The 17457-nt window shown below is 42.4% G+C and overlaps 1 protein-coding gene across 1 annotated transcript in view; it reads right to left on the bottom strand.

The window, feature by feature from the left end:
• CFAP54 (cilia and flagella associated protein 54) overlaps positions 1–15355 on the bottom strand; it is a 288300-nt gene extending 272945 nt beyond the window's left edge. The window contains exons 1-5 of the mRNA XM_078150421.1: positions 14711–15355; positions 10203–10308; positions 5418–5561; positions 4119–4290; positions 1465–1523 (exon numbers count right to left, since the gene is read on the bottom strand). Coding sequence (XP_078006547.1) covers positions 1465–1523; positions 4119–4290; positions 5418–5561; positions 10203–10308; positions 14711–15294 — 1065 coding nt within the window. The 5' untranslated portion in view covers positions 15295–15355. The remainder of the gene's footprint in view (positions 1–1464; positions 1524–4118; positions 4291–5417; positions 5562–10202; positions 10309–14710) is intronic.
• Between the last annotated feature and the right edge of the window lie 2102 nt (positions 15356–17457).

Raw genomic sequence — 17457 nt, 5'->3', positions numbered from 1 at the left:
AAGGGCTATAAAATTGTGCATACCCTTTGACCCAGTAATACCACTTCTAGGTCTGTATTCAAAAGAGATCATAAAAACTGGAAAAAGGGGGGAGTGGGTAGGTGGCGCAGTGGATAGAGCACCAGCCCTACAGTCAGGAAGACCCGAGTTCAAATCCAGCCTCAGACACTTAACACTTACTAGCTGTGTGACACTGGGCAAGTCACTTAACCCCAATTGCCTCACCAAAAAAAAACCATGTACATATATATATAATTTTATCATTTTCAGTTATTTAGCATAACCCTGGTAACAGAGACAGCAGGAGAAGGCCCAATGGTCAGAGGGCCTGGGCTTGAACCCTGCCATAATGGCAATATGCTACATATTGAACACACCTTTCAGTGGAACATGCCCACTGATAAACTCTGCCTCCCAAGTCACCATAAAAGGAATAAAGGCTTGATCCACACAATAATATTCAGAGCTACTCTTTTGCAATGGCAAAAGACTGAAAAACAACCTCTATTTTCGACAACCACAGAACAGCAGGAAAAAATCATGGTATATTAATGTAATAGCAAATCATGATGCCGACATCAAAATTAAAAATACAAAGCCTACAAGGAAATGTGCAAAGAGAGATGAGGTGACACAGAATAAAATCAGGGCAAGGAAGAAAGATCAAAGGCTGAAGAATTTTGGACAAGCCTGGAAGAGGATATGGAAAAAATGCATCTTCTTTGATTCTTGATAACTCATTTGGTTCTGCCTTATTAGTGGCTATGAGCTTAAAGTATGATTGTATCCCCTGTTTTATAGGGTTGATTATTTTATTGAGGGTTGGGAAGGAGCATGGTGTAGTGGATAGAGAGCTGCCCTCAGAGTCAGGAAGCTCTGGGTTCCAATCCCACCACTACCACATCCTGGCTCTGTGACCTTGTACAAGTCACAATAACTTCTTAGTACTCAAAGGCTATGTCAAGGTGTCAATCTGCTGTGGTGAGGAAGTGTCCTTCACCTGGAAGTCTCTATAGTAATGAAATCACAAGCCTACTCCTTATCTCTGTCAATGTTTTTTACCTTACTGATAATAAAATTTTAAATTAAATTTTAAATTAAAAAGTAAACATTTTCAAAATGTCAGCCTAAATACAAACTTAGGAAACAACTGAACAAATTTTCCTCTTTTTTTTTTTTTGGTATTTCCTTTGCTGTGTACCACTCAGTCTTTTTTTTTCTAAATAGTATTTAATTTTTTCCAATTACATGTAAAGATAATTTTCAACACTCATTTTTTTATAAGATTTTGAGTTCCAAACTTTTCTCCCTCCTCCCCTCTCTCCCCCCACCCAAGACCACAAGCAATCTGATATAGATTATTGCAATCATGTTAAACATATTTCCATATTAATCATGTACCACTCAAAGTCTTAAAAGGAATTGATTAGATTACAATAAATCTTTCAATACTTCTTTTCATACCTTAGCAGACAGCCCGATGACCATCAGCTTCCTACAAAGTGTATAAATATGAATTGTACCTAGGTGGAGAAAATATTAAGTTAGCATCTTTTCAATGAAATGGCAGCAATCATAGAATAGGAGTTTTCAACTTGAATTGTGTTGGGGCCAATTTTAATTGGCTCTGGAGAGCTGAATATTAAATTTTCTGTGTGAACATTTACACCTCAGAAGCCAAAAATTACAAATCAAAACCTGATTTATCATTCTGTTGATTTTCTAGATGCAAAAAGTGATCAAGAAAATGTTAGTCACACAGAAAAAAACTAAAAAATGTGTTGTAGGTGATTTTCTTCCTCCTGAGAGCCGGTTGTCAAACGGTGACCACACCCCTCTGCAATAAATGACCTGGAAAACTGGTGACTTTAGAGAGATCTGACTTCTCTAGGCATTGATTTGTTAAAAATGTTCAAGTAAAAATATTCAACAAAAGAATTTGAATACGAGTTTTAAATGTGATGATAGACCCAGTGATCTTTCAGTCTTGACTTTTTGGGTAATTTTGATTTGAAACTACACTGAGTGAAAAATATTTCCAGGGATATAAGTTACATAAACTGAGGTTTTGTCATGCCCATAAAAAGGTTCACATATTCATCTATATTATTTAAAAGCTGAAAGCTGGGCAGCTAGGTGGCGTAGTGGATAGAGCACCGGCCCTGGAATCAGGAGGACCTGAGTTCAAATCCCACTCAGACACATAACACTTACTAGTCGTATCACTTAACCCCAACTGCCTCACCACAAAAAAAAAAAAAAAGACTGGAAAAGTTCCATTATCTGTGAGATGATAGTAATATTTGATCTGAACAATGAAATAATAAGTAAGGGGAAAAAATAAGGAAATTAATACCATTAAGAATAATGCCCTAGAAAATACAAAGAACTAGCACATGGACTGTTTGTTGAGGTTTTGGGGGAGCAAGGGTGCATTTGAATGACAGGTACAGGAAGGAGGACTATTGTCAGGGGAATGGTATGGAGGGCAGCCCTCCTGGGGAGGTCATTAGGTAAAAAAGCTGGGGAATCACAGAGTTTTTAAGGGATTGCTCAGGGCTAAGAAATCTCCTAGAAAACCCAACCAAATAATGCAGAGCTTAATTTGACATTGGGGGGGAGGGGTCAGGGAAGGCTGGAAAATAAACTACCAGTGAGCACAGACGGGGACAATTAGTACCTGGTACCTTTCAAATAACCTTGGCCTCCTTTTATATCCACATACCTGAAACCACGGGCCCTTCAGTGTTTCTTCTTTTAAGAAGATTTTTACACCTAATCGTATTTTGCTAAAAGAATGTCCCCCCAAAATGTTTATAGTTGTAGACAACTATAGAGCACTGGATCTGGAGTCAGGAAGACCCGAGTTCAAATTCTGCCTGAGATGCTTACAGACCCTGGGCAAGTCATTTAACCTCTGTCTGCCTCAGTTTTGTCATCTGGAAAATGGGACTAACAACAGGATCTCCCTCCCAAGGTTGTTGTGAGCATCAAATAAGATAATGGGTGTCAAGTGCTTTGCAAACCTTAAAACATTACATGAATGCCAGGCATTATTAGTGTTCTTTATTATATTGCAATATTGTATATTATTATATTGCTTATTATATTGTTATATTGTAATAGTATATTATATCATTTATTATAACCTCTAAATATGAAGATCAACTATTAATGTTCAATAGCCAAGATTCATTGAGAATATAAAAAGATATTTCTATGACATAGGACAACACAGTCAGGTCACCCACCTGAAAAAAAAAATTCATTTTTTTGTCTTTTTTTAATTTTTAATTTTTTAATTTTTATTCTTTTTCAAGTAATGAGTAAAGGTAGAAAGTTGGTTGTCTCCACCCAAATAGTAGGAAGTCAAAGTGGAACGGTATTTGGAACCAACCTGTCTACCAGTGGTCATCCTGTGCTCTCCCTATTTCCACACAGTTACCTTAGGCCCTACCCAGGCAACTCTTTGTACATAATATATTATATTATATTATATTATATTATATTATATTATATATTATATTATATTATATTATATTATATTATATTATATTATATTATATTATATTATATTATATTGTGTGATATATTATATATACTATAAATGTCATTTAGCTCCCCTGCTGACTATAATGCAAGATTTACTCCCCATGTGTCCCTATTGCAAAAATTGCCATTTAGGAGAAACCATTTTCCAAGGCACCTCTACAAAATGTTGTTTGTTGTTGTTCAGTCATTTTTCAGTCAGGTCTGACTCTTCATGAGCCTATCTGAGCTTTTCCTGAAGTGGTTTGTCATTTCTTTCTCCAGCTCATTTGACAGATGAGGAAACTGAGGCAAACAGGGTTAAGTGACTTGCCCAGAGTCACACAGCTAATCAGTATCTGAGATTGGATTTGAACTCAGGAAGGTGAGTCTTCCTGACTCTAGACCTGGTGCTCTGTGCAGTATGGCGCCACCTAGCAGCCCAAAAGCTGATAACGAAATCCAACATTCTAGAAGAGCATCAGGCAAGTATTCTGTAAAAATGCTTGCAATAAGGTCAACAAGGTTCTCTGAAAGTTTGCATCTTGTTCATGAAGCTGGAACCCTTCGCTCCCCTGCCATTCCCCTACCATTGTAGATGATCCAGTAGAGTCTTTCCTGGGGGAGGGCCACTTGCATGATGAGTCTCAACGAAGACAACATGTTGAAGCACTGACTCACAGATATCTCACTCTGCAGATCGGGGTCACTGGCACAGATCACCTGGTAGATGCAAATGCATTTCCCTTCCAAAGCACGAAACTGAAACACAGAAGAGAACAACAACAACAAAAAAAAAGTCGAAGAGGAGACCAATCAGCAGTTCCCTTAGTTGTGCCATATTCTCTACAGTAAGAGCTAACTCAGGCCCAATTTAGCTGGATCCCTGCAGAGATTAATGTACAGCATCATTTGTCATAGGGATATTCTTCAAAAATACCCATTTAGCCAAAATTGGCTCATTTTCCCACAGAATTCACTAAATAAAATATAAAAGAAGGGTCTTACCGAGAGACAGGGTGGCCTTTGGACCTAGAACTAAAGTATGTGGATCTGAATCCTGGTTCTGACACTTAAAAACTGTCTGTCTACATTTTATCCATCGGGACCTCTGTTTCCTATGGTTGAAAATGGAATAATGAAACTCTTAAGACCTGTCTCACAAGAAAGCATTCTACAGACCTTGAAAGGATTATCATTGCCACACTGACAAAACCACTAGAGCAACATCTAAAGCTCTTAATAATTCCAAATTAGTGGATGAATGTGTGCTGCTTTGCAGCTACAATTTAGCAACCCAGAAGAGATGATCTCCTGAAAGTAGACGGGAGATAAATGAGTCTGGAGATGGCTTGTCTGTCTCTTCTGATGAAGAAGTTTCTGAACAGCTACTCCCTGGATCATCTGCAAGGAGAGGAACTCTCTGGCCCTGGGGCCATTACGAGGTTATCTGCCAAGTCCTAGAGAGGCCAGCTGCAAATTAGTCTGAAAAGCACCCACACTGCGGGAATCATATCTTTGAAGTGTGAAATACATGAGAAATGCGAGCGCTCATGTCTTCCAAAAGTGAACATTTTACTTCTTCCACCAGAACCAGATTCAGTGGATCAATGGGCATTGAGTAGCAAATTTACTCAAAAGAAACCAATACATGTACTAATCTTTAAAGTAAATAACCCACTGGTCTATTACTCATAAAAGTTTAATGAATAGTATTTGTTTATATAACAGTCAAAACATTGCTTAGCCAACTAATCACACATAGCTAGCCGAGCATTACACAAAGCAAAAGGGAGAGTATGAGAATACCTCTCTTAGTTTTCAATCTAAAATAAACAGTGTCTGTCTGACCCGGCATTTCCCATTTTGTTCATCTACCAGGCTCTTACTGTTAGGCTGGAATTCTTGTCTTCGGGGCCGTTGGGGAAAAAGATGCTTTTGAACTGAGACACGTTCATTTCTGTCTCCTCAACAGTGCAGTTGAACTGGCTAAGATACCTTCCATAGCACTGTGACAAGGCCAGCTTGTATTGCTGCAATGTGAAGAATGCCAGGTTAGTTCTTTTTTTCGTTCATTCCATTTAAACAAAATTATTCACAGTCTTGAGGGGGTACATAGAACTTCATTTAAAAGCACCGTCTTGGAATTCGTGCAAATACCCTCAAAGCTTAAAAATCTTTTAAGCAGAGATTTTGACTAAAAATTCAGAGGTGCGAAAGAAGCTTGAAGGATGAAAAAAAATTCATGTCATTAATGATCAAGTGAGGCAGTATGGCATAATGGATAGCAAGATAGCTTAAAAGCCAGAAAGGCCTGAGTTCCAATCTCACCTCTGACACATTCTGGCTCTGCTACCTCTGGTGAAGTCTACTTAAATACCCAGTGTACTAAGAAACTCTCTGAGACTAGAACAAGGGTTCCCAAGATCAACTTTTTTTTTTAGTATTTTGATAACTGTATTTCAATATAATTGTTTCCTTTGCAATCTTATATATTTTATTTTATGCACTTAAAAACATTATTCTGAGAAGAGGTTCATAGGCTTTATCACATTCTGCCAAAGGGGTCCAGGATATAAAAAATGGTTAAAAACCCCATCTAAAAGAGATGCCGACCTTCTCATTGCAAGATGGAATTTCCTTACATGGGAGTTCCCTGTGTGAATAAAAATCTCAGGCCCAATCCCTTCCCCTATCGACTAATTCATCACAGAAGAATGGACGTGTCAATTCTCTGAAACAATATCAAAATGCTTCTTAAGGTCCGTTATAATTTTTCACGGAAATGTCATTATTTTCCCTTATACAAATTAAAACTTACGTGCTGAGCAGACTCCAAGATCCCAAAAATACTTGCTTCCATAATTCACTAAATCAATTTCACAGGATTTGTGTAAGACTAATACACAAAAGATACCCAACATCCATGGGTTATCACTATGCCAACCAGAAACCCAACCCATTCAAGAAAACAAAGGGCAAACAGAATAATAAGATGTGTTTAGTCTGAACATACAACATTTATTGAAAATAGCAATAGAGACTTCTGGAACATATTTCTCTGGAGTGTCTACATTATTGTTGTCTTTCTTCAGTAGTTTCAGTTGTGTCTGACTCTTCATGATCCCATTTGGGGTTTTCTTGGCAAAGATACTGGAGTGGGTTGCCATTTCCTTCTCTAGCTCATTTTACAGATGAGGAAAATGAGGCAAACAGGGTTGAGTGACTTACCCAGGGTCACACAACTTGTAAAACACCTGAGTCCAGATTTGAACTCAGCTCTTCCCGATTCCAGGCTTGGCACTCTATCCACTGTGCCACCTAATTGCCCTACATCATAATTAGATATTAATTCTGCAAGTTATTGTATCTTGCATGCAAACTCTTGAAGTGAAGGACAGATAGAAGAAATAAATGCACCAGTGACCAGGAGCTGCAGAAGTAGACATCTCTGGGTTTGGTTAAAAACAGGCAAAAAGACCATCTATCCAGCACAAATGGTCTATTTAATGTTTAACAGTCAGCTAGTCTGATGGGAGAGAAAACAGGAGAGATGTCTGATCAGGCCTCACATGCCTGATTTCATTTAACTTGATACTTCTTTTATTCACTTATCCTACTTCTGATTAGTAGTATATTAACTGTATAAGCCTTATTCCTCCTGCTAAAGCATAAGCTTGTTGAGGGCAGGAATCATGCCTTTATCATCTTCTTGTCTTCCCTAATGCCTGGCAAAAGTGAGAAGCAGTGTGGTATAATGGATACAGCTGACCTTGAAGCCAGGTAACCTCTCAGTACCCCAGATAACTCTGTGAGACTATAAATTTCAGAGAAGATGCCAACCTGCATTTGTAAAGGGAGTTGACTCATCCAGAAGTTCCCTGTATCAATAAAACCACAGGCCCAGTCCCCAGTGTCTAGCACCCCTTCTGCTCACTATGATTTTGTATAGTTCTAGAAATGCCAGCCTTTGGCAGTAAGAAAAGAGCAACATTGGAGGTATCAGCAACAAAGAAGCAGCAAAACTATCCCTATTTGCAGATGGCATAAACGACGTTTATGAGAACCCCAGAGAATCGGTGAAGAAACCAAACACCTCACATGGTGTCTACAGGAGAGAAAGGGGAAAGGATCCAAGAATTATGGCTACTCTTGCCTTGTAAAACATTGAAAAGAGGAGGGAGAGGAGACCATTGCAGAAGACATGGATGAGACCAAGCTAATCCAGATTATCTCAAAGGCATTTACGGGTGAAAATAAGACAACCAACCGACCACAGATGGAAGAGATATGCCACCAGAGGTCTATTTTCACCCTCGGTGATATTTGGACTCAATACCTCAGTTCCCAAAGTGGGACGTGAGGACGCGGAGACAGACCGAGGAAAACAAACTAAAAATAAGACAGAGCAACATCTGACCACGTACACACAGAAAAAATCCCTGCTGTAGGTGACAATTCCAAAAGCCCTGGTGCGTTAACTGTCAAAATATCTATAAGAAGGAATGATGCATATCATGTGCATTGTGAAACCAAAGAGTGATTAAGAAAATAGCATTAATAATAATAGCTAGCATTTATAGGTGTTTTAAGGTTTGTCAAGTGCTTTACGAGTGTTTTGTAGCTGGGCAGCTCAGCATATGGAGCATTAGAGCAGGATCCGAGTTCAAATGTGACCTCAAATACTTAGTAGCTGTGTGACCCTAGGCAAGTCACTTAATCCTGTTTGCCTTAATTCACTAGAGAAGGAAAGGGCAAACCATTACAGAATCTTTGCCAAGAAAACTCCAAATGGAATCATGAAGGCTAGAATGCAAATAAACAATAACAACAAAGCTTTGCCAAGTATTACCTCATTGTATCCTCACATCCTCCTGGGAGGTAAGTGCTACTACTTCCTTTCTATAAATGAGGAGACTTAGGCCAACAGAGGTTAAATGATCTTCCCAGGGTCATGCAGCAAGGGTCTAAGGCCATATTTGACCTCAGCACTTGCTGACTCCTGGCCCAGTGCTCCGTCCACTGTGCTACCAACTATCTGCACATGCGCCTATCTCATCTTTATGAGATCTCTTCGAGAGTGACCAATAGATGAAACAAAGATGCGTATCTTGGATTAAAGTCTGAAAGTGGAACAGGCAGACTTTCACAAGCGAGTTTCTATAACACACGAATGAAAAAGTATAGAGATTCCACTTCCCAGGCTATTTTTTATCAGTTATAAAAGAGTATGTTACTTGGCACAGTAAAACACAGACAGAAATACTCTCCTCCAAAAGGTAACCCCCTTTGCTTATCTATAGACAAGCATTTTTAAGGATAAAGACAAAAGTAAAAACAGTCCCGGCCCTACAGGAGCTTACACTCCATCAGGAGAGACACCTATAAATTTGCTGTTGTTCAGTCATTTTTCAGTTCTGTCTGACTCTCTATGACCCCATTTGGGGTTTCTTGGCAAAGATATTAGAGCAGCTTACCATTTCATTCTCCAGCTCATTTCACAGATGAGAAAAACCGAGGCAAACAGGATTAAGCATCTTGCCCAGGGTCACACAGCTAGTAAGTATCTGAAGTCAGATTTGACTTCACACCTGGCACTCTACCCACTGTGCCACCTAGCTGCTCCTGCAACACCAAGCAAGCTAAAAAAAAGTATGTCCTTCTTAAAGTCCAAATGGAAGAAGGGTTCCTGAAACGTGTTTCAGATGATCTATTTACACATAATATAGAGCTATTTACATTTAACATAAAGCTAAAAGCACTAAACCTCAGAATACCATTAGACTTCCTCAGCAAGATTCCCAACCACTCAAGACATTGGTCTACCAATCTACACAATAAAAACCAAATGGATGAAAAATGCATATTGTCCAAACGGTGATACCATTGGATGCTATGACGAATGCCTCCCTTGGGATGAAAACAATTTTTTTTTCAATCCATATCCCTGAAATGCCCAACCACCTCATATTCTTCTTGAAGCAAACTGGGCGTGTGGCAGAACTAGAAATACAGGTGAAGGAAACGCTGAGCCTTCAGCAGAAGCCAAGACTCAGCCACGCTCCCTCTGTACCCATCAGACTAAATCCAGAAACCTAAACTACTCCATAGATCTGGGCACTGAGAAGTAGGAATTGTCTGAAAAAGATAATGCAAGCCTGAGCAAGAGCTGGGAACCGTAGGCATTGCTCCTATCCTCTTTAAGTCAGAGCACTCAGCACCAGGGGATGCTTGCAACACGGGAGACTGGGGGAGGGGGGTGAGCCATGCTGGCTACACAAAGCCAGGGAGGAGGAAAACAAACAGGAAGGGGTGTTCTGGGAGTCCTTTTGTATAAGGTGGGAACATGATGAATCAGCATTTCCTGCATGGAGTCCACCACACCCTAGATTAACCCAAGGTTGATCTCTGGCTGGTCCCTAGCCAGCTGTCTTTCATTTGCAGGCATCTTCGGCCCCTGGGGTATCTCAGCCACAAATTAAAATAAGGTGCACACCACGGGCCCCACTGGAGTTTTCATCATTACTCATTCTTTTGCTCTAATCAAAAAGATGTTTTTAATTTAACTGTTTAGTAAATTCTGAAATATATCAAACAAAAAATATTCATTAAGGAAAGGAAAAGAATCCTTTCCTTGACTTTTTGGTCCCATTTTTACCACTGGGGATACTCACTTGTATTTGAACAAGGCTGTCTCCAACCTTCAAAAGCTGCTCATTGTAATACTTGGGTGGCAGGCGGGCCTTATACTTGTTCCAGATATTGAACAGGGTGCTGACACTATAAAAATCCATAAAACACAATGACAGATCCCAGGTCAAAAGCAAATTCAAAATAACCAGTCAGTGGCCCTAGAAAAGCACACTTTAGATATACAAAATCATTCCAAAGGGCATCATCCTCATCATTCATTTGCATTACGAACAAAACATCTTTGGTGTTTACCTATAAGGAGCTCCCATAAACTAAGTTTGGCCCTCTACCATTTGACACCCAGATCTCTTGGCCCAGCCCTCACCTCTCTCCTGAGCTCCAGCCGTAGACATCACCGACAGCTGCCTGCACGTCACTGAGGCATCTCTCCCAGACTCAACATGTCCAAAACAGACCCAAATCTTTCCACCCTACCAACCCCACCCCTCCTCCTCACTTCCCTATTACAATTCAAGGCACGAGGACTCTTCTAATCAACTGGGTTGGCAACAGCTCCTTGCTAAGGAGAATAATCCCTCCATCTTTGTTCCAGAATCACCCAGTTTCTCCATGCCTCTTCAATCTTTCCTTCCGCACTATCTCTTGCCTCATTTTCATCAGTTGTGTGTGGCCCTGGGCAAGCCACTTCACCGCTGTCTGCCTCAGTGGCCCCAGATGTAAAACAGGAATAACAACAGCACCTACCTCCCTAGGCTGTGTTGAGGATCAAAGAAAACAATATTTGTAAAGTGCTTCACAAACCTTCAATGCTAGCTGTTGCTATGATTATTGATGATACCACTCAGATTCTGTCTCTGCTCAGGCTTACTCCTCACTGGGCCCCAAACATGATAACCCAAGGAGAGAAGGGCAGGGACCCAAATGACCACCACCAAAGATGAAAGCACATCTCGACTCCTTTATAGCCCAGGGAATAATGGCTAATCACTGGCAGCTGTGAGCCCCTTTTGCCTTCCAAGCAGCACCCTCTGCTTTTCAACTTGGGCTTCCATACCTGCCCATCTCCTCTTCTCTCTCTACATTCTTTCCCTTAATCTCACTTTCATCTATGCAAACAATTCCCAAAGCCTTCTCCCCAGTCTTGACTTCTTAATGAGGTCCAAGTATTTATTAAGCATCTACTAAGTATGTAGATTCCATGCATAACAAAGACGAAATGAAAAAGAGTTTCTCTGTTCAAAAAGCCAACATTCCTCTTGAGACAGATATGATGATATAATTATTATTAATGACAATGACAATAATAACTAGCATTTATATAACACCTGAAGGTTGGCCAAGCATTTTGCATTTATGATCTCATGAATATATTAATATATCTCATAATAGCACCAGGCTCACAACAGCTTTATGAGGTAAGTGCTATTATTAGCTCCATTTTACAGAAGGGGTAACTGAAGCTGAGATTAACTGAATTGCCCAGGATAACACGGCTAATAAATGTCTGTCTTGATACACATGACTATTTGAGGAAGAAGAGAGCAGTAACCAATAGGGAGGTTAGCAAGGGCCTCCCCTAGCATGAGGCATATGAGCAGAGCTCTGGAGGGAGCCAGAGGAGCCTAAGGGGCAGAGGTGAGGACGGAGTGCCTTCCACGCATGGGAGACAGGCCATGTAAAGGCTTGTAAGAGAGAGATGGAAAGCAAAACACATTAAACAGCAACCAGGCCAGTTTGCGGAGAATGCAGCTTTCACAAGGGTGAAATGTAGCAAGTCTGGAAAGGCAGGCTGGAGCCAGACTGGGAAGGGTTTTAAATGCCAAACAGAGGAGCTCAGATTTGACCCTAGAAGAAATGAGGAGCTATTTGCGGTTCTTGAGCTGGGGAGTAACCCAGCAAAACTGCATTTCACAAAGACTACTTTGGCATCTGTGTGGAGCATGGATTAGAGAGGGAAGACACTGGAAGCGGGGAGTCCAGTTAGGAGGCTTTTGAAATAGTCCAAGCAAAAAGTGATGAGCACCTGAACTAGGAGGGTGGCCATGTGAGCAGGAAGACGGGGACCAATGCTGGATCCATTGGGAAGGTAAAATCACTAAGAGTGGCAAACTAAAGGGAACATGAGGGAGGCACCAAGGATGATGCCAGCATTGGGAACCTGAGATGCCGCAAGGATGGTGATACCCTGAACAGAAATAGTGAGCTTGAAAGACAGTTTTGTTTTTGGCGTGTTAACTTTGACTGGCCTAGGGGACATCCAGTTGAAGATTCCAATGGGCAACTGGTGATGCTGGACTGGAGCTCAGCAGAGAGCTCTCTTCCCAGATGTGCCAAAAGCACATGGATATGTGTCCCAAACCACACTCTATTTCCCTCCCCAAACTTGCTTCTCCTCCCAACATCCCTGATTCTTTCTATGGCATCATCTGATCTCCCATGTTCATGATCTTGGCACCATCTTGGACTTCATATCCAAATAGCTGTCAAGGCCTGCTGAGTCCACCTCCACATCCCTACATAAATTCCTTTTTCTCCATCTTCACAGCCATCCACCACAAGTGCAAGCCCTAAATATCACGTATGTGGACTATTGCAACAGTCTCCTTACATATCTTCCCACCTCCACTCTCTCTCCATTCCAATCTGTCCTTCATGCCCTGACCAGAATAATCTTGCTCATACATAGCTCTAGCCATGTCAATCTTCTGCTAAAAATCATCAGTGGCTCCTTACTATTCCCCAAGTAAAGGTCAAATTCCTCTTTGTGACATTCAAAGTCCCCCCTGCCCTTCTGGTCTTATTTTATTACTACCTCCCTCTCTGCGACCAACTAAAATGGAATGATTCTTTGTCCTACCAAGCAAGGACTTGCTTCTCACATATTTCAGTACTTTTGCTTAGACTGTTTTATTCGCTTTAAATGCCTGCCTCCCCTGCTTAGCCTACTGGGATCCTACTCATCCTCTAAAGTAACTACAGAACATCAAAAACCGCCTCCTCTAGGAAGTCATCCCTACAACCCTCCTAGGTAAGGACGGCTTCCCCTCAGCCCTCACCATAGCTCTTTGTTAAGTTACTTTTTTTTTTAGGCAATTGGAGTTACGTGACTTGCCCAGGGTCACACAGCTAGTAAGTGTCAAGTGTTTGGTCTGAGGCTGGATTTGAACTCAAGTCCTCCTGACTTCAGAACTGGTGCTTTATCTACCATGCCACCTACTTGCCCCCGTTATGTTACTTTCTAATGGAAGGTGCTCTTAGCTAGAAACCCAAGGATAGATTTCAGTAGGTCCATGAACTTGGATGGGGGAAAAAATTACATCTTCATTTTAGTATGACTGTTTTCCTTTGTAATCTTATGTATTTTATTTTGCACTTTAAAAAGCATGATTCAGAGAGGTGTTCCATGGGCTTCCCCAGACTGCCGGAAGGGTCCAGGACACACGAAAGGTAATCCCCAGATCTAATGTATTTATTATATAAAGCTGTATATTATGGTCATATATGTCAATGCCTCACCCTTCCACTAGACTATATGCTCCTGGAAGCTGGGACCAAGGCCTGTGGCTAAACTTTGTCTCCCCCAGCACCCGGACCCCAGCACTCTGCATAAAGCAGATAAGGTACTTATTGTAGATGGCATTATATTTATGTAATATTACATGTGTATTTGTAAACTAGAAGGATTGGACTACATGGCTTCTGAGGCCTCTATGAGCTCTAAGGGTGTGATCCTGTGTGTGACCTTTAACAAGTCACTTTACTTTCCCTGGGCCTCAGTTTCTCCATCTATAAAATGAGGGGGAAGGGTAGACTTCATGATTTCTAAAGTCAATTGCAACTCTAAATCTATGCTCCCAGGACCACCAGGGACCTGAGTCCTTCTATCCCAACAGCCCCTCCAACCCTTCTCCTCCTTCCTCCCTTGTCTTCCTCTATCTTCTTCTTTTCCCATCCTCTTCTCCCCTCTCTGTTCTCCCTTCTCCTCCTACTTCTGTTTCCTTCTCTCCTTCTTCTATCTCTTCTTCCTCTTCTCCTTCTGTTTCTATTCCTCCTCCTCTCCTCTTTCATTTCTCTCCTTTTTGTTATCCTACCTCTTCCTCTTCTTCTATTTCTCCTCTTCTCCTATTTCTATTTCTCTTCCTCCTCTTTCTATTCCTCTTCCTCTCCTCCTCCCCTCCTCTTTCCATTCCTCTCCTCTTTCTGTTATCTCCCCTCTTCTTCCTTCTATTCCTCCTTTTCTCCTCCTCTCCTATTTTTATTTTTCTTCCTCCTGTTTCTATTCCTCCTCCTGTCCTCCTCCTGTTTCCATTCCTCCTCCTCCTCTTTCTATTCCTCCTCCTCTCCTCCTCCTGTTTCCATTCCTCCTCCTCCTGTTTCTATACCTCCTCCTCCCTTCCTCTTTCTATTCCTCTCCTCTTTCTGTTCCTACTCTTCACCCAGCGCAGTGCCCCTCCATCACGCCCGCCCCCATCTCCGTCACCTAGCAACCATGCCCAGCATCCCCGCCCCGCCCCGCGGAGGCGGTCACCCGCGCTGCTGGACCGTCTGGCGCTCCTGCAGGGAGGCGGCCCGGCCCTGCTTCCTCCGGAGGAAGCCCAGCACGCCCTGAATCTCCCTCTGGAAGGAGGCGAGGAGCGGATTCTTGGCGTCCAGGGGCCCGTAGAAGGAGGCCGCGGGCAGCTCGGTGGTGTAGGAGGGCTGGGCGGGCGAGGCCTTCGGGGAGCGGCATTCGCACTCGGAGCCCGACTTGGGCGCCACGTAGCGCCTGAGCAGCGCCCTCACGGGCAGCGGCCGCGTGATGGACAGCAGCGTGTTCTGCGCTGGGGGCCGGGCGGCGTTGGGTGAGAGGCGTTGGCGGAAAGGCGACGCCGACACGGGCCAGACCGAGCCCGAGCCGTAGTCGATGCTCGACGGCGGGCTCCGGTAGGCCGCCAGCGCTGGGGGGTACTGGGGCACGGTCAGCAGCGCCGACACCAAGCTGGTGTCCTCCAGCGACGACCAGCTCAGGCCCGTGGAGGAATCCGACCAGGAGCCGCCCGACGACGAGCTGGGGAGCGGACTTCTCGGGGCCGAGGCCGCGTTGCCTAGGCCGGGGACCTTCTCGGAGTCCATGGCTGCTGCTGCGGCGGCGGCGGCGGCGGGCTAGACCTGGAGGCCACCAGCTCGGAGGGGACGCGCGGTTGCCGGGTGATGGTCTCCTAGCAACCAGGCAGCCAATCGGGAGTGGCGCCCGGAGCGCGGGGCGGGGCGGGGCGGGGCGAGCCAAGGCCGAGAATCGCAGCTGTGCTCCTCCCCTCCTTCCCGGGCTGGAGGAGCTGGGAGGTTTTGGGGGGAATCGCACCAAAGCCTGGTTTCGAGCTAGACGAGACCTTAGGGGCCCTTTATAGTATTATATCAGTGCAATATAATTTTAACATATAGTATTATACTTATATCAGAATAATTATGCCAGTCACAGTATTTTAGAACATTAGGCGTCATCTGATGCAACCTACCACGTATACACTATATTGTCCCCTTAGCAGGGACTTAACAATGACAATAATAGTTTAGAAAGCACTTTACATACATGGTGACAGCTAGGTGGCGCCATAGTGCATAGAGCCCAGTGCCTAGAGTCTTGAAGACTCCTCTTCCTGATTTCAAATCTGCCCTCAGACACTTACTAACTAGGTGACCTTGGGCAAGTCACTTAACCCTGTTTGCTTCAGTTTCTCCTCTGTAAAATGAGCTAGAGAAGGAAATGGCAAAAAACACTCCAGTATCTTTGCCAAGAAAACCCCAAATGGGGTTGATCCCAAAGAGTCAGACAGAAACAAATTACATGCATAATCTCATTTGAGTTTACAATATTTCTGTGTAAGATTAATAGGACAAGGGTCTTTATTTAGCAGATGAGAAAACTAAGAAAGATAAGTGACTTTTCCCATGGCCGCACAGTTATTAAGCAGAAGTCAGAATCTGAACCCACATCTTTGGACTTTCAATGCAGCATTTTATTCATTCTATCAGTAATTAGATTTTGGTCTCAGGACTGTTAAAGATATTGAGGATCTAGCCCAAAGAACTTTTGTTTATGTGGGTTATATCTATCAATATTTACCATATTAGAAATTAAAACATCTTAGTATTACTATGAAAATAATTTACTCACCCCCTGAAAGGGACTCCAGTGGTCACCTTGCTCAAGGTTACACTTTGAGGAGAATGAAAGGGGACTCGAATTTATTAAGTACCTACTATGTGCACAGCATTGTGCTAAAGTGCTTTACAAATATTTCATTTGAGAACAACAGCATTACACCAAAGTATTACGTTATAACATTACACTCCATATTACTGAAGTACACTAAAGTATTACATTATTACATTACACTCCATATTACTGAAGTACACTAAAGTGTTACATTATTACATTACACTCCATAATACTGAAGTACATTAAAGTATTACATTATTACATCATACTCCATATTACTGAAGTACACTAAAGTAATACATTATTACATTATACTCCATATTACTGAAGTACACTAAAGCGTTACATTATTACATTACATATTACTGAAGTGTTACGTTATTGCATTATACTACATGTTACATAACACTAAAGAAATGCTTAAATGAATAGAGACATTTTAATTCAAGTATTTATGAAGCTTCTGACAGGTACAAATCCACTGTTCTAGGCCTAAGGATACAATGTCCCTGTTTTCAAGGCTTTTCCAATCTGATAAGAGAGTAGTAGGATTTATGTACACAAATAATTGTGATGGAAGAAAGAGTTGCAATTGGCGCAAGGGTAGGGCCCAAAACAAACTAGAAGAAATCTGAGGAAGGAGGGACGAGTTTCAGCCACAATGGTAAGGATCCTGGCAGGCTTCATGAAAGGGGTGGCGTCTGAGCTGAGTCTTGACACAAAGGAAGGACTTCACTGGGGATTGGGAGAGGTGAGGTGAGCCAAGGCAAAGAGGCAGGCGAGGACAGAACAGGAACGGTAGATGGAATGATCCGCTGTGATTATCTTCCTCGAAAGGGGAGAGCTTTCTGGGTTTCTAGTCAGCAGAAGCCAGTTGAATCTCAGCTCTGCCTCTGACTACCTACATGAACTTGGTCAAGCCTTTCACCTAAGCCTCAGTTTCCTCAACTGTAAAACAGGACTGAGTGGACTGATTCCAACTCTACATCTAGGATGTTAAGGGCTCTGTCCTCATTGCCCTTGAGGACCCTAGCTTGACTTCCCTGCCTCCTCCACTTGTACTTCTCAGCCTCTGG

This window comes from Phascolarctos cinereus, unplaced genomic scaffold (assembly GCF_003287225.1).
Source record: "Phascolarctos cinereus isolate Bilbo 61053 unplaced genomic scaffold, phaCin_HiC Scaffold_1;HRSCAF=81, whole genome shotgun sequence".
NCBI classification, from domain to species: Eukaryota; Metazoa; Chordata; class Mammalia; order Diprotodontia; family Phascolarctidae; genus Phascolarctos; species Phascolarctos cinereus.
This window is presented reverse-complemented; position numbering and strand designations above follow the sequence as displayed.